Below are 22,762 nucleotides of genomic sequence, written 5' to 3'. Positions count from 1 at the left end.
AGACGGGCCTAGGAGGGTCATGGCGACCCCTTAGTGAGTCATGGCAGCTTCTTGGTGGCCTTAGGCGGGTCTAAGAGGGTCAAGGCGGCCCTAGGCAGGACTAGAAGGGTCAAGGCAGCCCATAAACAGGTCAAGGCGGCCCATTGGCAGCCCTAGGGAGGTTAAAACAACCCTAGGCATGTAAAGACAACCCCTTGGCGGGTCAAGACGTCCCCTTAGCAGCCCTAGGCGTGCCCTATGTGAATTAAACACTCATATAGGGCTACTACGCTCACGTCCAACGCTCACGTCACACCATAATACGGCTATATGCTACGCCATTAAGGTGGACAGACACATATGGCTAGCTAGCATTTTATATACATACTCTCTCATAAATACATATTTATATCCACCGAAAATCCCATTTTCGATAACTCTCCAAGAGAAATAAAATTCATCAAATTAAAATGACGTCAAAATATTCCGCAACAATTATTGTTCAACCATGAACTCTAGCATGCATTTTATTTAAAACAAAAGTCCACTCACAAATTTGGCCTAAACCTGATGTCGATCTGGGGCCTCGTCTGCTCGAGCCTCCTCATGTCCTGTTCCAAATATAATATTAATTTCCCAACTAACAATCCAATATTTAATCAAAATAGGCAAAATTACCCGAGAGCCATAAATACGCTCATCATTGCCTAACTTTGATAATCTTAAATCGAAACGATCCGAACTTAAATATCATACTCGGCAGCCGTAAATACAACCTCCCCAAAAATACGACTTAAATCCTACGGCCGGATTCTACATTAATTAACCGCCAAAAATACCACACTTCGGAAATTCATAAACTTATCCAAAAATTCCATGACTCACTTCAATAGACTCCCCTTAATATTCCACAATTAAAAACATTAAAATCTCCCAAACAACTCCGGCGCCGGCGCCGGCTCCGCCGGCAGCGGCGGCCGGAGGCCGATTCCGGCGACCTCCAAAACCTATGAAATTTTGACAGCATCTTTCTCTCATCATGCTCTACAACTTTCCTAACTAGCACAAACCCAAAATCCAAGCCTAGCTATGCCAATCAAACAGAAACATCAAAAACGCTCTAGAATTTCAACTTCACATTTCTCCTTACCTAGCTCAAGAGAGGGTGAGCTGTTTGGAGGGGTTGCTGCATGGGAGGAGGGCTACAAAATGAGCCAAGGATCGCCGGTTTTGGTGGCCGGAGGAGGGAGCTCCGGCGAGAGAACCACCACGGCAGCTAGCGGCTCCGGGCGTCGTTGCTCTCTCACGGCGGCGCTAGGGGAGCTGCTACCGGCCTAGAATGGAAGCTGGGTTGGAGGCTAACCGAACGGGACCGGTGCGGCGGCGGTTGGTGACCGGACGGCGGCGGACAGCCAAGAAGAAAACCGGCGGGGAGAGAGAGAGAAAAAGGGCTGGGCTTTGACCACCCCTTGGCCCGGTCCAACCTTCTTATACCACCCAAATCCAAAATAAAACACCCCGAAAAATAATACCCGAATAAAAATTACCTTTTACTAGCTAAAATTTACCATTTTTACCGTTGTCATATTTTCTCCCACGAATAATTCCCCGAAATTAATCGTCCCTCAAAACACCTCTAGGGACCGATTAAACTATTACCTCAATGACGGAGACGGTAAAATTCTTATTAAAATCAAGCTAGTAAATAAGATAAAAATATAAGGGTCGGGATGTGACACATGACGGCCCATTGGTGCCCTAGGCAGGTCTAGGAGGGTCCAGATGGCAAAAGGCGGCCCTAGGCGTGTAAAGGCAGTCCCATGGCGGGTCAAGACGGCCCCTTGGAGGGTTAAAGCAGCTCTAGGCGAGCCTAGGAGTTTTAAGACAGCCCCTTGACGGGTCAAGGCGACCCTTGGTGGCCCCTTAACAGGTCAAGGCGGTCCTTGTTGGGTCTCGGCACTTGTTAGGGAGGTCAAAGTGCCCCTAGGCGTGTAAAGGCAGCCCCTTGGCAAGTCAAGTCGGCCCCTTAGAAGGTTAAGGCTGACCTAGGTAGGTCAAGGCGTCCCTTGGGTGGCCCTAGGCGGGTCAAGACGGCCCTTTGGCAGCCTTAAACGAGTCAAGGCGGCCCCTTGGCGGTCCTAGGCAAGTCAAGCTGGCCCTTTAGCGGCCCTAGGTGGGTCAAGACAGCCCAAAGAGGGTCAAAACAGGCCAAGGCATGTTAAGAAAAAGTGAAACTGGGCAGAAACTCGTGTGTTATAGCAAGGGGTTTTGGCTCGAATTGGGTGAAACTTGAAATGATGGACAATACCTCATTTTCTTTTGAAACTAAGGTTTCTGATGTCAACATGAGAAGAACTAAAGAGAACATAATCTTAAAAACTCACTCAATAGCAATTAAAACTACAATTTCAACAGCTTTACAAAACACGACACGCGTGAGTTTATTTAAGCCCGATCGCGAGTAACTTGATAAAAGACACACATTTTTGAAGCTAGAATGGTTCACTATATGTTAGGAGGTGTTTGAAAGAACACCTAAACGGAAAAAGTCGGAGGGCCAAAAAAAGTGAAACTGGGCAGAAACTCATGTGCTAAAGGGTTTTGGCTCTAATTGGTTGAAACTTGAAATGAGGGACAATACCTCATTTTCTTTTGAAAACTGAGAATCTTGATGTCAATATGAGAAGAATTGAAGAGAACAGAATCTTGGAAAGTCACTCAATAACAGTTTTACAAAACACGGCAAGCGTGAGTGATTTAGGCCCGTTCTCAAGTAAATTGATAAAAGACAAGGATTTTTTAAGCTAGAATAGTTCAATATATGTTAGGAGGTGTCTCTAAGCACACTCGAACGGAAAAAGCCGGAGTCCCAAAAAAAGTGAAACCGGCCAGAAACTTGTGTGTGGGTTTTTGCTCGAATTGGGTGAATCTTGAAATGGGGCAATACATCATTTTCTTTGAAAACTGAGAATCTCGATGTCAATATGAGAAGAATTGAAGAGAACAGAATCTTGGAATGTTACTCAATACCAATTAAAACAACAATTTCAACAATTTTACAAAACACAGCACGCGTGAGTTATTTAGGTTCGCTCGCGAGTAAATTGATAAAAGAGATGGATTTTTGAAGTTAGAATGGTTCAATATATGTTAGGAGGTATCTGTAAGCATACCCGAACAGAAAAAGCCAAAGTCTTAAAAAAGTGAAACTGGCTTGAAACTCGTGTGCTATAGCAAAGGGTTTTGACTCGAATTGGGTGAAACTTTAAATTGAAAAGAGGGGCAATAGCTCATTTTCTTTGAAAACTGAGGATCTCGATGTCAATATGAGAAGAATTAAAAGAATCTTGGAAAGTCACTTAATACCAATTAAAACAACAATTTCAACAGATTTACAAAACACAGCACGCGTGAGTTATTTTGGTCCGATCGTGATTAAATTGATAAAAGACACAAATTTTTAAAGTTAGAATTGTTCAATATATGTTAGGAGACTATATATTTAAAGATTGTAGTCCTGGTTACTACATGGAGACTTTAGCTGCTGTGTGAGAAGATACAATCTTTATTCCATGCTGGTATGCAAAGTGTAACTTTTGCTATGTGTTGAAAATTTTGTTTGTTTGTTTCCCTTTCGAAAAAAAAAAAAGGAAAAAAAAAAAAAAAAAAACTAAAAAACCTTAAGCTTATTGGATCAGTTATATATACAGTATATTTGTCTCGCTAGCTAGAAAGAATGAAATGTGCGTATGAACTATATACTCTTATATCTTTAAAACCTAAGATCTAATTCACTGTTGTGGAGAGAAGTATTATTGGACCTAGTATATATGATACAATTAATCATGCATGATACATTGTTATGTACAGCATTTTTCTTTTCTTTTTCCAGCTGAAGTACATTACATGCTGCTGCTGCTGCTTAATTCTGTGTTTTCATTGTTTGCTTGTGGCTTTGATGAATGGGATGGTGATGAGCTTCGTTTCTTATTGCGCTTGGATATCTAATAGTCTGACCTGGTTGGATGGTCTTGTTCTTTCTGCTGCACTTCGTCGGTGTCTGGTTTGGGTTTGCCGGACAATTAAATTGCTTACAAAGTAGTTTACTACAATTTAAATGTAATTCAAAGTGGTTGGATACCAATGTATATAGAATAGGTTTGATAATCCATTCTGAATACCAACTAGAACTTCTATATCATAAAACATATTATAAGAGAGAGCTTGGCTTGCAAGTCTGCACGATCTGTAGAGGCATCTGGGTTTGGTCACCACCTCCTTACTAGAACAACAGTAAGGATGTGTTAATGCATCTTGTGCATCAACTATTTTGATAGCAGATTCTTACCACAACATTCTCGTATATGATATATCATTATACTGATTGGTAGCCAATAATTGACTATAAAGCCATGTGCTCAGAACGACACCCACCTCAGAGAGATGAGCCGAAAGCTGAAAGCCAAACAAGCAGGTATGAGATGAGATGATGACAAAAATGTGAGCAAAAATCGACATTTCATAACGCCCCCACAAGGCAGGGTTGGGTCATGAAATGCCCCCTTACTGAAAAATAGGTCATAATAAGAACATGGTCTTCTCCGAATAATGCTGCTGGGTTCTTAAATGTTTTCTGCAGTGGTCACGAGAAAGGCCGTGGTTTGGTTTTGAAAGGTCACTGAATACAAGACATATATGATTGTTTCATTCAACTCCAGGCTTTATATGCTATGCTGTGTGGTTGAGTGGGGACCTTGAGATGGTGGAAGTTCAAGGAAAGATTCAAAGGCGAGGGCCGAGATGCACCTAAACTTGTTTCGTCAATAGATGTTACTACTATGATTTATGGAAAGAACATAGCAATTGGCAAGAAAACAGAGATGTCATTCAATCAAAAAAAAAAAACAGAGATTTCATTTTGGATTACGTGAAAATTACATGCTTCTTTATAATACAGAAAGATTCAATAGCTGAGCATTACAACAGAGAAATCATGCTCAAAAAACAATACCAATTGCAGAAAATGCCTCTTTGCAAGTATAAAATGAGACGTGCCCAGATGCTGCAGTGGTATCTTGTACATTCAACACTTTCCAGCCTAAAATTCTTAATTAGAATCAAGATTCAGGAACCTGTTTGCCCAACATCAATGGAAATTCATCGTACTGTTCAGAGAAACCGTGTTTATCAGCCAAGCTCTTCAATAACTCGTAAACCTGATGCATAGAAGGCCTATCTTTTGGCCTAGCAACCACACAACTGCAAGCCACCTTCATGAACTGTAAAATTTCATCATCATGACCTTTCCCTGCTAAGACATTGTCTATGGCATCAACGCTTCGACCAGTGTTTGATAAGTGAGAGACCCAATCCACCAAATTGCCCTTGAACCCCTCCACTACATTACTGATTTCTAAAGGTTTCTGTCCGGTAATCAATTCCAAAAGAACTACCCCGAATCCATAAACATCCCCTTTTAACGATGCTACCATGGTGCTCGAGTATTCTGGAGCAACATAACCAATCTCTCCCAACTCCCCATTCACAAACGAGCTATCATTTGAATCACGAGAACCCACCAGCCTCGCCAACCCAAAATCCGTTATCCGAGCCTCAAAATCATAATCAAGAAGAATCACATTCGAGCTAATGTTCTGGTGCATCTGCGGCGGCTGGCAAGCATGGTGAAGCCAAGCAAGTCCTCTGGCTGCTCCTACACCGATCCTCAACCGTGTCAACCAATCCAAAAAACCATACTGACTACTCACATTACCACTACCATGTAACTGAGAGTACAATGTGCCATTATACATGTGCTTATACACCAAAAGCTTCTCTTCCTCCACAACACAGAACCCCAACAAAGGCACCAAATTAGGATGCCTAAGCTGCCCCAACCTATTTATCTCCAACTTAAACTGCTTCTCTCCGAGCTTACACCCACTAAGCCGCTTGATTGCCAATGCAGACCCATCAGGCAACACCGCCTTGTATGAAACCCCTGTCCTACCCGAAATGACAATGTTTTGAGAATCAAAATTACTCGTAGCCACCAGCAAATCAGCTAACCGGACTTTCACAATCGGTTTCTGAAACAGAGACACTTGAACAAGCTTGTGAGACTTCAATAACCCAACCCACCTACTCTCACCTTTCTCACCAACACCACCAAAGCTTTGCTTTTTCTTACTTCCCCTAACAAAGAACCACCACCAAATCCCAAGCCCCAAAATCAGAGACCCCGCCGCACCAATAGCCCCGGCGGCGATTATAATACCGAGGCTTTTGCTGCTCAGGCCACCGCATTTAGACCCAAGCGGCTTCCCACAAAGCTTACCGTTCCCTTCAAAATCATCCTTTTCGAATTTGGACAAATCCGGCGGGATAGTGCCGGAAAGTCCATTATTAGAAACTGAAAATTTCTTCAACCGGTCCAGCCTCCCCAGCTCATACGGAATCGAACCGGAAAAACCATTATCATTCAATAACAGAGTATTCAAGAACTTACAGTTGACAATCTCCGGCGGAATGGAGCCGGAGAGACGGTTATTAGAGAGATCTAGAGTCACAAGATACGGCAGCCAGTCGCAGATTTGCGGCGGCACCGAACCGGAGAGAGCATTCCCTGAGAGATCTAGGGTTTGGAGACTATGACAGTACTTGAGAGACTCCGGTAGCTCGCCGGCGAGGCTCATCGACGGCAGCTGGAGGCTGAGGAGGCGATTCTCCTTCTCGTTCCAGCACGAAACTCCGACGAGCTTGCAGATTGACGCGACGGAGTTGTTGGCGAGGTTCCATTGGCTGAGGCGGCCGCCGGGGTCGGCGAGCGAGCTCTTGACTCCGGCGAGGCAGGCGAGGTCGTCCTCGATCGAACGGCAGAGGTGGAGCGAGCTGAGGAAGACGATCAGAGACACTAAAGCGGAAGCGATCTTCATGGTAGGGTTAGGGTTTTGATTTGGAATTTGAGGCGGTGGAGATGATAGTGATGGTGGTGGAGGCTGAGAGAGAGATTGGAAAAGAAGAAGAAGAGCCCATTGACTGAGGTTTAGCTTCAATGAGCAGCTTTTGAAAAGTTTTGACTGGTCTTTGTGGTGGGCCTAACGTCGTCGTTTTGTCCCTGATGTGGTGCAGTTGGGATGCTTAACTATGTTTAATTAAACACTAAACTACTGAGTTAAGCTTTAAAATGATGTGTCTTGGTCGTGGAGTTGTGGAGGTGATTAATTAAGATCTAAGTCCAACCCCACCTACTACTAATCACTCATCATTTTGTTTGGAATCTTTGTCATGACTCATGACAATGACTACATATTGGGTTGGGCTTTAGGGGAATATGATGTAGTCCAGGATCATAGGCCATACGGCCCACACATGAAGTAGAAATGTGGGCTTATAGTTAATGAAACTTGAATTGGGTCTCTTTGGATTCTTCTTAATTTCCCTTCACTTTGAAATTTTTGCTTTCTGGAGTTTTGGCAGTATGATTTCCTTTGGGAAGGAGAGATCAATCTTGATATGATTTTGACCAAATTGAAGTGGTATATAAGCTTTGAAAGTTTTATAGGTTATGAAGATGAGGTTATGAGGCGATTAAAATGATTAGCATAGAGATAAGGGGGTGAGTTCTTAAACGGAGAATAAGCCTGAAATTTAACTACGTACTTTAGGTGGTTAACCTGAGGCTTAAGGGGTCCTCAATACTGAAGTACGTGATTACGTTTCCAAATTTTAGAGATAATTGTTAAAACCCTAGCTAGCCTTCAAAGAAATGGAGTTCAAACATAACAGAGAATATCAAATCCGTGCATGCTTTCCAATTCAAGGAAACAGGAAAGTATGCTATGGCAGCAGAGACAGATTCTGATGTTGGCATGAAGATAACTTCCTTTATATATTTTAGACCAAAAGGTGTTTATATTACTTTGGAGAAGAATCATATTGACAAATCATGAGAAACTGTAGAGACGAATAATCAATCTATCCTGCTGAAACGAATTCGAAGTATCTTTGACGTGTCTGTCGAGGGCACCAAACGCAGAATCTCGCTCAGTTTAAACCTAATATATACAATCATTCAATCAATTATCAAAGCAACTAATTCATGGTTAATTTGTAGACTAAGACGTACAGCTCAAACGAGACTCATAAGGTTAGAATCTGATCCTTTTGTTTCGTCTTTCTCATGGATATTCATAACAGATCGAATCTAATTCAGTACTGAGTACTCCTCTCCCTAGCTTCTCATTACAAGACAGCAACTCTACCACTGTAAAAGAAAATAAAGACTTTCATATCCTCACAACACCATAATAAGAAAATGGAGGTAGGAAGCTTACTTGAGCAAATTTTGCTTGATTCCAAGCCACAAAATGATTAGTGAGAGTAGTAATCGAAGCATTAGGAATACTATATATATAACAAGAGTCCAGTCTTACCAAGCTAGTGATCTGGAATTAATCCCCCTAGAACCGAACAACTGTACTTTTAGCATCATCGTCCCTTTTCCCCTTTTTTTCAAACTATAGCTTTTTTCTAGATGCAAAATTGATTGTCATAACCATTAAGAACCCGTTCAAAGTCTATGACGTTCTGCAAAGATTGCAAATTTGCAATCCTTTTTTAGATAGAGCATCTCCTTTATTTAAAGTAGCTAGCAAGCTAGATAGTAAGTAATTATCCACAAGCTCGCTAGCTTGGGATTCAAGCAAGGTAGCGATGAAACACGAGAGCGGACTACGCAAAAAGAAATCTCTCTGTGAGAAATCAATGGTGTTGGTGGCGAACATCATTAAGCTTTCATCTGTTTCTCTTGCTAAGATGAGTTGCGGAACCACGACGACAACAACAACAACAATCAGATCAGTGCAGCCAACAGCAGCTCATTCCGGGCATGAAACTACCAACGTCGTCCATAGTACAAGTACTAAAACTGCTGCATCCACCAAGGTTTTACTAGACATGGAACCTTCTCGGCGTCCGAGAAGAAGCCAGAAAAGGCCAGAGGAGCCAGCTGCTGTCGCTCGAAACGGTCATCATCAATCAAAGCCAGCAAAAGTCGCAGCAGACATCCCTCATCAAGGTTTTACTGCTGTCACGCTTCCATCGACGTTTTTACATGTGAAGCGTGATCATCGTCAAGTACGGCCAGACGATGATGTTGATCGCCGAGCTGAAGAGTTTATTCGCAGAAGGAGGCAAATCATCAACGATGTGAATACCGAATAGTACTTCTGGTACTAGTACTGCTACCGGTACTGTGCTTTCCATTTGCTCCCGCCCAGTTAATTAATTTCTAGTACTTTCTTAATTGTTTTTCTTTTGCAACAATTAATAATAGCATCACGGTGATTTGTAACTAATTATACAAAGGTTTGTCAGTGTATGTCGTTATCATATGGTTTACCCATTTATCACAACCCTAGGTCGCAGACGGGCCTTATTCATTAGGCCTATTGATTGTACGCATTTGGGTTCAAAGATGTTAACTGAACAACCAAAAGGGATAATCCAACCCGTCTAATCTCCAAAACTCCATTAATTATACATACAATTCGTTTTCAGTTTTTACAGTGAGGAAAATTAACTCAGTTACAAAATACTAACATGTAGATTAGAGTGCACTAACTTAGTTAATTTTTTTTTTTTTGGTCTGAAAGATAACACTCTTATATATTAAAAAAGAAAAAAGAGAAACATCAAGAGAGGGGGATTAGACCAAAATCTCTCATAACAAAATAACAACAAAACAAAACTATGAAAACTGAAATTAAAGAAGACTCATAAGGTCACTACTACAATATGACAAAATAAAAGGAAGAGGTGAATCCCACCAACCAGCTGTGTACTTCGATATGGAGTTTTCCTGTTAGTAATAGGAAATTAGAGTAAAAAAACTTGCTAACTTTCTTGTGTGCGCCTCACTGCCATACCTTCTTGTGTTATTGGCGTGTTGAATAATCGATGATAGTTTGGGTTTGGACCAAACCCAGACACCCATGCCAGTATAAACTTCAATCATAATCAACAATTAATTAAGTTTTTGGTCTACTGAGGTCGGCCGTCTGAATTTGGGGTCCTCAGAACAAGACAAAAGAAATCGTCCTAATTCATTTTCTACGGATTTTAAGGCTTTTAACTTATACGTTGTCAACCAGTCTTCATATGTATGTGTGCTAGCTATCGGAGAAGATAACAAACACCAATCAGTAGTACAGATGAGCATTTGAATGGCCATTAAAGTCAGCAACTTATCCTATCGTGGATATAAGATGCACCACATCTTTTTGACTTGTGTGATCCTAGCTAGATCATACATATATACTGACTATGTAGTACTGTAGCTATTCCTTAATCCTTACCCTAGTGAGTTATATGTTCTACCTACGTACACTGATCAATCTCATCATCTTCTGCGGTTCACTGCTAACAAAAGTACAAAACATCCATTTTCACCCGAACAAGATTGTCACCAATCGAGTTTTCGACTTCTTCAGATCTAATCGAGCAGATACGGATAACGGTGGTTCATTTTGATCTTAAGTCTCCACTCAAACAGAATTTTCTAAATCACAATGTAGATCTCAGATTTAGTGAAATGATTATAAGTTACGTTGTTTAGAACACTTTAAGGTCAAATCCATGGCCAAGAGTGATGGAGAAATTATAGCTGCCTTTTTCGTGCTTGCTGTTTAACCCATGTCTCTAAGTTTCCTTCCTAATTATATGCATGTTATACCTCTATAATTTTATCAAATCATGTGATATACGTGGGAACAATTTGTACTGTGCCATGTGAACGGGGATTTTCTTATGCAAAGGTACTATATACACAGTCCAAGGTTTGGACGGTAGGAGAATTATTTGTTTTGTCTTGGAGACAAGTCGATCTACTCAAATCAAAACACAAAAATGAATTCAAGAAGAAAAAAAAAATCAAGATAATTACCAAGTTTACATGGTTATTGAAAGATACTTCGTTGGTCTGTGGACTGAGCTAGGTCTCGATCAGTTTACATGGTTGCTTAGTTCAGGAAACTGATCAGCAAAGACCAAGGACACATCCAGTTAATTAAGTAGGAGAAAGATAGAGTACTTAAACAAATCAAGTAACAGTTGCAGAAACTGGGCATTGACGAATGAAACTAGCCGCCACCGGTCAGAACTACTACTGCTACAGTGGTACTGCTACTTCTCATCGATCGGTTCACTGCATGTGAATGTGAACAAGCTCCAGAAAATAATAGCACGAGAAAAACAACGTGCTGCCCAGAAACTAAAATTGGTAATTCGATTCAATATTGCATTATAATCCGTATACTAGCTAGCTTTCTCTATTGCTGCAGATGGACGACGATAAGATAAAGAAACAGACCATAAGTCTAGTTATAATATCAGAGTCGACAAAGGCTTCGAAAGCAACGTAAGCAAGTGAGGAACACGTGCTTGCAATTGCTTAGTGAGCAAGAACATGCACCGGCCAATAAACTGACCTGACCAGAATGACCTAGCTCAGCTCCCTCTCACGGCCACAGCCTCCCCACGTTTTTATATCCCGTTCTCGATGTGGCAGCTTCTGATTGGGATCTTTCTCGGGTTAGATCGTGGTGGACGAGCTTTCTTAGGTCGTGTGAAATAAGACAAAGGAAAAGGCGAAAAAAGGCATCGCAGCACTACCCACCAGACCGGAGGGTCCAGCAGAGTGCGAGCCACATAGAGAGGCTGAGGTTGAAGAAAAGAGCTATAGCCCTGTGTTGTGTTGGTGAATGGTGATGTGTGGGGTCCCATTTGGCCTTTGCTTATCGTTCGCAACCACGTATTGGCAAGTACGTCCACCAAGAGCGATCCAATTTTGAGTTAAATATTTAACGTCAAGCATTGCGACGGACAACGATATCTTTTTCTCAAATCGAATATGCCTAGTTGACGGTGCACAAAACCCTTTGATCCTCCACCATCGCTTTTTCTCTTCAATCTATATTATTGTTTCTTTCTTTTTCCTTGTCTATTATATTAACCAAGCAAAAGTTTCTACAATATGATTTTGATTAACAAGCAGACAACCCTAAACAATTACAATCAAACGTCTTGTACGTAGCATAAGCATATATATTTGAATTGAAATTTGTTTAGTTTTTATGATTTAAAGTCGACATCTGTTTAATTATTATAGTTTTATTTTAATTTAAATGTTTTTTAAAATCACGATTTTTCATTTAAATTATATTTTTTTTTCTGTTAGAATACTGATGTGGCCGTTAAAAACTACCACGTCAGCAATTTAACTGAGAAAATTGACGGAAATATCATTTGGATGAAAAATAGTCACTTTAAAGACTATTCAGATTAAAATAAAACCATAAGAACTGAACAAATGTCGACTTCAAACCAAAATGACTATACAATATTTTATCTTATATATTTTATCAATCTTAGGCTTTTCATAATGGGGATGCATATATATATATATATATATATATATATATTTATATGACAACAAAAGGAAAACAACAAGGTCACATCTATGTGCTTATATTATACTACAATTAGGACAGCACCTCTAATATGCCATTGTTATACTAGAGCTATCTTGGACCGATAGCTAGGGTCACAATGCATAAGCTTCATGGTGACCATTAGTATCTTGGATACATATATATATTTCGAATCTATGCGCTTGAAATATGCAAAACAAGATGCCATGCTATATAACTAGCTGTTTTCCGCACATTTCTAGCGTACGGAGAGATAATTAGAAAGACTTGGCTTTGTGGGTTAAAACGTTTAGGGTTGACTGTGATTTCGTTTCAGTGTCTGAATTACAGAGTACGTTGTTTCAGAATCTTAAAGGACTTGGTTAATCAGCTAAACAATTCAACCCCTAGGTAATGACCAATCCATTTGAGGAGAATAAATTTCATCCAGCAGCTAATATCGGGACCAAAATATTGTATTGGATATTACTATGACAGAAAGGCTTGGTTACATCGACTTTATGTATCGCTTTTGATTGCCATCCCAAACTAAAACAACGGCAGTGATTCACGATTCCAAGTACAGATATTTGCGAAGCATCGTAACATTATATCCCATGGTCGACCATGTTCGTACAGATAGCATAATTAAACACAAGGAAACCCTAACTTACTTTAGCACCTCACAGCTGTTACTATATATGAACCCTACCAGTCCTCATTTTTCTCTTTCATCAGACAAACCAATTTCTCTCCCTCTCCTCTCCTACCTAACTATTAATCCCGGCCCTCTCCTCTCTTCCTTTCTTTCCTTGCATGCCTTATTAAAATTGTCGCAGACCAACAACAAGTACTCATACGACGTCGTCGTCCGAGCAAAGATGTCTCGCACGTGCTCTCAGTGCGGGAACAACGGCCACAACTCTCGCACATGCACGGAGGCCGCCGGCGGTGGCGCCGCTTCACCTGCAGAGAACGGCATCATGCTCTTCGGAGTGAGACTGGTCACCGAGCAGGGAAACGCCTTCAGGAAGAGTGCTAGCATGAACAATCTCTCCCAGTATGACCAGCTGCCTCTTCAGGACTCCAACCCTGACGCTGGCTATGCCTCCGACGACGTCGTTCACGCTTCTGGTAACCGCCGCGAGCGAAAGAGAGGTAGGTTTATATATATTTCACCGGTATGGAGGGACTTATGTATACAGAAAAAGGTAAATAGGTATTGAGTTTTATTGTATGATTTGATTTGAAGGTGTTGCATGGACGGAGGAGGAGCACAGGTTGTTCTTGTTGGGATTGCAGAAGGTAGGGAAAGGAGATTGGAGAGGGATTTCTAGAAACTTCGTGAAGACTCGGACGCCGACTCAGGTGGCGAGTCATGCTCAGAAGTACTTTCTGAGGCGGAGCAACCATAACCGCAGACGCCGTAGATCTAGTCTCTTTGATATCACCACCGATACTCCTGTAAGTCTTTTATTAGTTTTGATTAATCGACCTTATTATTTAAACTTGGTTATAATTAATAATTAATTATGGTGTGTACGTTTGTATTATAATTAGCAGTCCATGAATTCATTGATGGAAGAAGATCTAGCACTGCACCAAGAAAAAAGTGCACAATTATCACTACCGGTACTGCCATATCCTCCACCGCAGTCGACCAGTTTGGGCGGTAATCTTATCGGCGGGTTTCCGATCTCCACCTTTCCAATGACTCTTTCTCCGGTGGTCCTACCTGTCACCGGCGAGAGCTCATCTTCAGCGGAGAGTACTCTAGCATTATTAGGAGGAGCGCCAAATCCATCCAACGATGTGCAGCAGATGGTAAAAGGCGCAACAACGACGAGAAAAGTGGTCCGTCCGATTCCGGTTCCTCCTTCTGCCAAAATGGCCGGGCTCAACTTGAATAACAAGTATTCACCTAGCAGAGTAGCACAGGAGCCATTGCCTTTGTCACTAAAGCTCTCCAACACGGCGTCATCTGAGGAACAGTCGCCGACGGCTTCGGGCCACTCGTCTGCTTTTCAGGCCATGTCTAGTGGCACTGATAGCATCATCAGTGTGGCTTGATGTATGCGATGACGTCATGACGTGTTTACAGTTCGTGTATTATACGGCCGGCTAGAAGAAGAAACAAGCAAGTAAGCAAGATTATTATGGAAAGTTGAAGTTGATTAAATGGGTCCGAATTAGAGCAATATCAATATGATAATAATGTTCCAATTAACTAGAGATCAGAGATTAATGGTGGGGTTAGGTTTTAAGTAGGTGATTAGGTGATTAATTCCTTTCTTCCTATTTTCTTGTACAGCTCTGGTATTAGTTAATTAGGACAAGACGAGATGTCCTTCTCTTGTGTGTGTGAGGTGGGGAATTTCTTGCTTGTTTAATTTGAATTTGTCTGGTTCCTTTCGGGGGTGGAATGAAAAAGAAGCACCAGGTGCGTATTGTTATTTGGTCTGGCTGGACCCTTTGAAACTTCTAGTGGGAGAAGAAAATATCTGAATAATAATATTCGATATGTTTACTTATGTAACTTGTAATATATAATTCGTTTGCTTTAATACCTTTGGTCTGTACTTCTGTTGTGGCTAATAGTCCTTCAAAACAAAAATTGACGAAGAATTGAAGGTTGTAGTAGGTTGTTTTTTAGCACTCGATCGAGTCGATCGATCACGGATCACCAGATCGCATTGAACCAAAAGCAAATAAAAGTAGTCTTATCGTACGTATATGCTATTTTCTTCACTACACTGATCAACATTCGAAATTAGGTGAAGTTCGTATCCAAAAAAGAAATTAGGTGAAGTTCGGTTTCTTTGAGGCATTTCCTCAAACATATTATGCATGTGCACTATATTACAGAGATGAAAACCCGAAATGAAATTCAAATGAAGTACAGGTGCTTTGCCATTAGCATTTTCTGTTCAACATTATATGGTAGAAAGGCTACCGGAGCTGCAAAGTCGATTTCTTTCTGCATACCTCTGGTTCCGCCACTGCCGACTCTAACAAGCTTTGGAAGCTCAATACGAGCAAAGATGAAGACCCCAGAACGAAAGTTCTCTCAGACCTTATGTAACGGCGAAGGGCGACGGAGGGAAATTGATTTCTCATTCTCAGACCTTATGTGGGCCAAAGCCCAATTCATTTATGAAAGAATATTGATTCATGCGGGCTAGGCGGAGACGAGGTGGGTCTAGGCGGCCCGAGGTAACGTGGGCCTTGACGGGCTGGAGGGCTCTCCATTTAAATAAAGGAACAATAAAATATTAGGATCGAAAAAGTCATTATTTCTTGAGACCTTTTCAATGGAAGCGGGAACGGGAAGCCTTCTCCGAAGTCCCACTCCACTCCCACGGACCCCAAAACGCCCTATCCGACGTCGTTTTGGCTCCTCTATTATCTCTCTGAATTCCGGTAACGATTACAGAGGCCCGAAGCCGAAGACCAATTTGGTCGCCGATTGGGTCTCTAACAACGATGACGCCGCTCGGAGCTTGCCGATTTACGCCGGCGGCGTCTCCCTCCTTGCCGTTCTCTTCAACCGCACGGCTTCTGACATCGCTCTCGTTGCTGACGCCAGCAGGTATCGAGTGACGCAATTTATATGTTTGCTTAATTTTGGTTAATTGTGAATTTGTGAGGTTAATATTTGTGTGAAATTTTGTAGCTCACAGTCTAGGGCTGATTTGTTGACATTGGGATTGGCTGTGACGAACATTTTAGCAGGGCTGGTTTGGCTGTCAATCAGACCAAAATCTATTTCCAAGGTGAATCAAGCTCGTCGAGTTTTGATTTTGCTTCTGGTTCTTGTTTTGATGGACTTGTAGGTTATGCAGTTTCATTAATTAATTTCAGGTGGATCCTGAAGGGGTGGAATGCCGGAGGATGCGTTCTGATCTCCCCGAAACTCTAGTTTCCGAGTTATTGTGGTAATGCATTGACAGATGTTATTTAGAAATGTTGATCAAATTGGAGTTGCTGAGCTATGTGTGCTATCCAAATTTTTATTGCTTGTTCTCAGGGCGTGGGAATCTCTATCATATGCAACATGTTGCCGGTCTCTTGTTATAGTTTATGGTGGCAGAAATGTGCTTCAGATTGGTTTTGCAGCTGCAGCTTCTGATGGTGGTGAAGCTGTGGCCGTGGATGCTGATAAACTGATTCAAGGATCACTATATCGAGGTGTTATGAAATCAGGAGTTCGTAAGTAACTTCCCATTGCTGCATGTTATCTGTTGAAGTGTTTTAGTTTTCAGCTGTCACAGTTTAAACAGGTCTTGCACCAGATAGTCTAAAACTGCATGTATTTTTTTTTTTTTTCTAGAGAGTTATTTGGCCAACCTAGCTCTCTATCCTGGGAAGTCTGAGCTGCCATTTCTACCTTCAAACACACAGGTTTGTTCTCTTCTTTGATTTTTTTAACTATACATCTTTCAAGCAAATATGTATTGTTTATCCCATCCAGGTGATTCATTGATTCGGTAGATTGATGTTTAGTTCCCCTAAGAAAACCAAGAGCTTGATGTGCGCATCTTTCTTGTTATCTTCAACTCTGCATTTTGATGATCCCTGTTTTAAATCTGCAATTAAGGATTTCTGGCACTGTTGCAAACTTTGCAGGCAGTAATATTGCAGCCTCTTGGAGACAATGGAATTGCAATAATTGGTGGTGACACAATTAGAGGATTCACAGCCTCTGATCAGGTTTGTCTTTTTTACTTTACATTGTGAACTCAGCTCACAACTGTCATGTATAGTTTCCTTTACATTCAAGTAAAATTCTTTGACTTCATCTACTTATTGCCTTCATCTCATATTTCGAGTGTTCCATCTCATTCTTAGCCCTCGTGTATCTTTTGATTTCTCATTCGCTGTTTTCTGATATGGAAAAAGAAATCTCATTTTATTTCGTCCTCTGAGTTAGTGACTACTTGGCTGAATAGTGGGAAATCCTAGGTCCTCATTCTTAATAGTTGGATGTTATATCCACCTAGGGCTGTATTATCTCATCCATCCTGGGAATAGTTCATATTTGACTTCATTTCTGGCCATCTTATGCAAGGACTTGCAGTTGCCTTTTACAGGCCTTTGATAGTGTAGACCAGTGAACCTGTATCCCTTAGATTGGTATTCAGTATCCACCACACCGCTGCCAGTTGATCAAACTTGTTGACATTCCTTAGGCACTGTTTATTCATCTATGTGCTTCCTTCTATCTATTTTTATTATAAATGTTGCGGTAACCATTGAAACGGTTACAGGCATGGATTTCTTTAATTGGAGAGAAGCTGGATGCTACACTAGCAAGATGTGTGGATAACCTCTCATTGTCACAAGACCCAGTTTTGAAGTAATTGGACTGAAGTGTCTTAATTTAACATTGCATTTGCAACGGTTCTACTCCTAAGCCAGGTTAGTTTTGATTTCTTGTTTTTTAATGCATCTAATCTCAACACTCCACAATTTCAGCACCAATTACTTATGTCAACTGTATCTTCTGGTTTCAGTAGCACTCATAATTATAGTAGTAGTTACGCTCATAAGTTTCAAAGTTCCAGTTTAGTTTCGAGTAGAGAAAAGCTCTCTATCTCTCTGTTGCTCGTACACAGACCTATGGTGTGCATCTCTATTAATTTATTTTTCGAAATTTTCATTCTTAGGTCGGGATCAAGTGCTCCATACATTCTTTGATAATAGAGAATCAAGATTGGTGACAAGATCGTACTCTGGTGCCAGGCAATCGCAATCTCCAACTCCTGATCCATTATTTGGTTATTGTATACACTGTATATAGTCTGTTTCATATACTGTGCTATGACTGTATCTGTCAGTTCGATAACACTAGTCTTCTGGGAATTCTACAGAAGAGAAACACTAGTCTTCAGATATTCTTATTCTCACATTAATCATGAGGTACAATTGTTTCATGCACACATTTAATTGGTCAGTTTGTTAAGATGTTCCATTGCCCCAATTGTACTTGCTATAATTTTGTTTCTCAATATACAGACTTAAATGTCGGCTACAATGAAGAACATACATGATCAAAGTGACACAAGGAAATAGAGAAGAGAAACTATAACTAACTCTTAATTAACAAATGAATCTATCCTACACTATACAAGCATGGTTACAAATTGAGAAAGGAAGAGTTCAATTCATTTTGTCACACATTTACAGTGTAAGAATCCTGTAATTAATCTCCATGCATGTGTATGAAAGAAAAAATAAATCAGGTACGAAAGGGCAAAAGAATCGAAGAAAAAGAATAGCTGCTGGTGTGTGTACTCTGTTGTTATACAAGGGCCAAAGCACCCAGTCTTCTATGCATTTGTCACCGAAGTTGAGCCCTCCTCTCCCATGGCAGTGACCCAGTTGAAGGATCAGCAAAGTAAGTCAAAACAAAGTCTTTAAGGCGAGTGTCCCAAACCTCACAGAATCTTAACCTCCAATTCGGCGGTTCAATGGCCTCTGTTCCTAACCCAGGCGCTCTGTCCTTGGACCCTTGGTTTTGATCTTCCTGCCAATCTACAACATATGTAGCAACCCTTCTGTAAAACTTGGCCTTGAAAGTCTCCCAAACCTGATACTTGTAGTGGTTTATCACTGCAACGCCTTCCGGCACATTCAGGTGCCTAAAACCCTCTCTAAGCCTGAAATGGTGCACCACATTAAGCAATGTAACATCAAGCAAGTCTGCTCGGACAATGGACTTGTGCCTTTCGGGGCTTTGCAACCGGCAAGTGTACCCTGCAGTCACTCCCTGTGATGGATGTGAGCTCAACCCAGACGGACCAAAACTATGGCAATCAATCCTCAGCTCAGCAAACGTTGGCGAGTTTGAAAAATTCGAAACCAGCTTCCCAAGGGAGTTTTCGCCAGGAATGCCAGTCTTCCCACGTTTCCTGAACTCCTTAGGGAAGTAGAAGAACTCATCCACATCAAAGAAACCAACCCAAGTACACTCCTCTCTCGCTTTCAAAGCACAATGCGAAAACCCTGCTTCCTGAGTCTTGATCCATGGCCAGGACTGCCTAGTGACATTGTACCCCTGCGAATCGAGGTCCGAAACAACTTCCTCAATCCCATCATCACTGTTGTTATCATAGATGAACCACCTCTCGACTCCAAGCCAAGCATGGTACATGATCCACTCACTGAGCGCAGGGGCTTGGTTCCACAGCATAGTGCAGGCACAAAGCTCATGCTTCTTCTCCTTAACTAACCTGGGCTTTGGACTATGTAATGTAGCCACAGAAGGAAGAGTCACATGGATTGGAGCTCTAGGATGCCCAGTGTTGTACCCGATTGTGACCCGAATACCCGAAGCCTTATCCGGGTTGTTGCTAATGCTCTTCGGCAACAAACACCTCACAACTTCCTGAGCTGCCGTAACTGCTTGCGTGGCAAGCTCAAACCCTCCGCCAATCTCGAAATGGCAAGTGAGTCGGGTCGGGTCGGACTTTCTGTGCGGTCTAAGATTCAGCCCCTTAACAAACACAACCGCCGTGTCGTCATCAATAACCGCCTCGTAAACGACCTTATCCCAAGGAGAAGCAGCATCCACCGTCGAATTAATCCTCGCCGTCCAGTCGGGTTTTCCGCCTCGCCGCCTCAAATCGACGGCGGAGGAGTAGTTCCCGAACGGCAGCGGACACCGCACGATCGACCGGGCCTCGTCGTAAGCCTCCGTCGACAGCACCGGCTTGACGGCGAAGGCAACCTCATCGGAGCCGTTGAATCTCCGGTAAACACAGTCCAGCTCTCCGTCGAGCCGGCCGGCGGCGATGAGGAGGACGTGGTCGGGAAACAAGACCCGATCTTGGACCTTCACCGGCGGCGCGTCGTTGCGGTGAGCGAACGAGTCGAGAACGGAGTTGTGCGCGGTGGAGGAGAGGAGAGAGAGAGTGGTGGAGGAGGCGGTGATGACGGGGCGGAACGACGCCGTTCTGAAGCGGCCGGAGGACAAGAAGAGGAGGAAGACGAAGAAAGAGAAGCAGAGAAGAAGAGACCTCCGCGACAAGTAGTAGCACTTGGCCGGCAGAGAGTAGGAGCGGCCCAGGCGCTTCCGCTTGCGGCGCTGCTCGGAGTCCATTTCGGAGTTTCCAAAAATAGAAAGTGGCGGTTGGAAGACGAAAATGGAAAGTGAGGAGGGGGTTGCAGATCTAGTGGGTTATATGGGCCTCTGGCGGCTCTGGTTAGAGAACCAGAGAGAGAGGAGGAGGAAGAAGCAGAAGACGCGGTTGAGGTCTATAAGGGCTGCTGGTGTCTGGTGGTGGTGAAGTGAAGGATGATTAATTAAGGGGGTGATTACTGATTAGTGAGAGGTTTCACCGTTGATTAGTTAGGCCTCCTTTCGTAATCCAGCAGTTAATTAGGATTATGTGGCGTTAACCAGAAGACACCATGAACTTTGGAGCTTGCGGAGAAAGCACACGTCTTTATACGACTTTTTATATTCTCTGGTCTTTTACTGCAAGCTGCTTTGGGATCTCTGTTTCGGGTAAAAATGAGAAGGAATCACTGTCAATACTCGAGTCGAGGTTGATGCTCGAGCATTCAAATTACTCCGGACTAGAAAATCGGAACACACGTTTTGTTAGATTAGAGACGAAATTTATCTCAACGATATAAGATCGATTTGATTTGGTTTTCTTATGTGAAATTTTTTGTAATATAATTTATTTATGTGCATTGAGCTTTGATGTATGTCGAGATGTAGCTAGTATGAATCGTCATTCCACAAGTGAGGTTTGAATTGAGCTTTGATGTATGTCGAGATGTAGCTAGTATGAATCATCGTTCCACAAGTGAGGTTCGAACTGTCTTTTGACTAGGGTTCACTAGCCTATGCATATTTGAGTGGTGAATCACTCGTCACTAATAATGGTTAAAACATCTCAATAACCCTAGTACCCTACTATTGAGGTGTCTAAAAAATTCATCCACTTATGTTTTAAGTAACTACTTGAGGCATGTTGTATCTTAATGTTTACAGTTTACTCATTAACTAAGTTCGACATTGCAAAGATTACCTTTGAATTTATTCAGATTTCAATGAGGTAATATCATTGTCAATCCTAATATAGAATGTAAATCTATATTATCTATAGTTGTATTAATGTTTACATAATCTAAACAATCAGAGACTTTGACACAAAAGCCAGCTCTGTGTTTGTAATTTTGGTTATGTCATCAGTGTATACAACACATAAAATATAAAGCAAGATAATGTGCCTTCATCACCACTTTTGTTCTTTCTCCTTATTATTATTAGTTTTCCTTTTACTTTAATCATCGAAAACCAACTAAATTTCGTCCACATGTCACTCACCAATTATTCCTTTGCTCGAACAGCAAGTGGCTCGTAACCCAGAAATGGATGATTCTCTCATAAAATGATCCTCTTACTGTCGCATGTTATGTGGCATATTCCCTTTATTTATCAAGTCAAGCTTAACACTGATGGTGCGGCTCGTGGCTCTTCTGATCTGGCAGGTTTTGGTGACATTTTTCGAGATCATTTGGGTCAGGTTTTAGGTTGCTTTTCAGGAAATCTTGGCATTGCTACTGCATTAGAAGCTGAGCTGCAGACGGTCATTCACGCCATTCAAATGGCTTCGCAGAGAGGTTGGCATTCTCTTTGGATTGAAAGTGATTCTACTTTAGTGATTTATTTTCTTTCTTCATTTCAAGTAGATGTTCTTTGGCGTTTCACTACTGAATGGTTTAACTGTCGGACTATTCTTACTACTATGACTGTTAAAGTATCTCATATTTATCGGGAGGATAACAGCGTTGCCGACTGCTTAGCAAATTTTGGTGCGGATAATGCGGGAGTTCATTGGTGGGATTCATGTCCACCTTGTGCAATTACAGCTTATTCACGTGATTTAGCAGGCTTTCCCAACTATCGTTTTAGTTTTTGATCTTATATTGGTTTTTTGATTTGTAATTCATTAGGCAGCAGCATCAACGAATTTGTTCTTCGTTGTTCTTTGTCCTTAGTAGATCACAGGTTTTTGTGTTGTTCTTCTTTTTTTGGGAGAGGTTTTGGTTTATGTCCCCCTCTCCCTTTATGTACTCTTTTGTTTCTTTTTTTCAAATAACTGAAACCGGGTGAAAAAAAAAATCCTCTTAGTGTGAAGCTGCAAAATGCCCAACAAAACATACTATAATCTGTTTGCTCCTCTCAGGGTAACCATCTGTAATCCCCAATTGTATTTCACGTTGTGTGATTCTGATTTACAAGTTCATCGAGTTAAATTTCATATTAATTGAAAGACAATTCATTCATAAATTGAAAA

The 22,762-nt window shown here is 41.7% G+C and overlaps 4 protein-coding genes across 4 annotated transcripts; 2 read left to right on the top strand and 2 right to left on the bottom strand.

The window, feature by feature from the left end:
* Positions 1 to 4,844: 4,844 nt before the first annotated feature.
* LOC101310698 (probable inactive receptor kinase At1g27190-like) lies at positions 4,845 to 6,914 on the bottom strand. Its single transcript, XM_004298549.1, has one exon. The coding sequence runs from the start codon at positions 6,912 to 6,914 to the stop codon at positions 5,097 to 5,099; it is 1,818 nt and encodes a 605-aa protein (XP_004298597.1). The 3' UTR covers positions 4,845 to 5,096.
* Positions 6,915 to 13,191: 6,277 nt separating this feature from the next.
* Positions 13,192 to 15,147, top strand: LOC101299856 (transcription factor MYB1R1-like). The gene is made up of 3 exons (XM_004297638.1): positions 13,192 to 13,607; positions 13,702 to 13,913; positions 14,013 to 15,147. Exons 1-3 carry the CDS (start codon positions 13,331 to 13,333, stop codon positions 14,517 to 14,519), a joined length of 996 nt encoding a protein of 331 aa, XP_004297686.1. The 5' UTR covers positions 13,192 to 13,330; the 3' UTR covers positions 14,520 to 15,147.
* A 613-nt stretch (positions 15,148 to 15,760) lies between these two features.
* On the top strand, positions 15,761 to 18,237 carry LOC101310411. Its single transcript, XM_004298548.1, has 8 exons — positions 15,761 to 16,038; positions 16,123 to 16,222; positions 16,311 to 16,384; positions 16,477 to 16,658; positions 16,780 to 16,850; positions 17,076 to 17,159; positions 17,717 to 17,867; positions 18,116 to 18,237. Exons 1-7 carry the CDS (start codon positions 15,761 to 15,763, stop codon positions 17,807 to 17,809), a joined length of 882 nt encoding a protein of 293 aa, XP_004298596.1. The 3' UTR covers positions 17,810 to 17,867; positions 18,116 to 18,237.
* A 196-nt stretch (positions 18,238 to 18,433) lies between these two features.
* Positions 18,434 to 20,562, bottom strand: LOC101299575 (UPF0392 protein RCOM_0530710-like). Its single transcript, XM_004297637.1, has one exon. It carries the CDS (start codon positions 20,548 to 20,550, stop codon positions 18,790 to 18,792), a length of 1,761 nt encoding a protein of 586 aa, XP_004297685.1. The 5' UTR covers positions 20,551 to 20,562; the 3' UTR covers positions 18,434 to 18,789.
* Positions 20,563 to 22,762: the final 2,200 nt, after the last annotated feature.

The sequence above is a fragment of the Fragaria vesca genome, linkage group LG4 (genome assembly GCF_000184155.1).
Source record: "Fragaria vesca subsp. vesca linkage group LG4, FraVesHawaii_1.0, whole genome shotgun sequence".
Lineage (NCBI taxonomy): Eukaryota > Viridiplantae > Streptophyta > Magnoliopsida > Rosales > Rosaceae > Fragaria > Fragaria vesca.
Note: the sequence above shows the minus strand (reverse complement) of the source record. Positions and strands in the feature narration are given on the sequence as shown.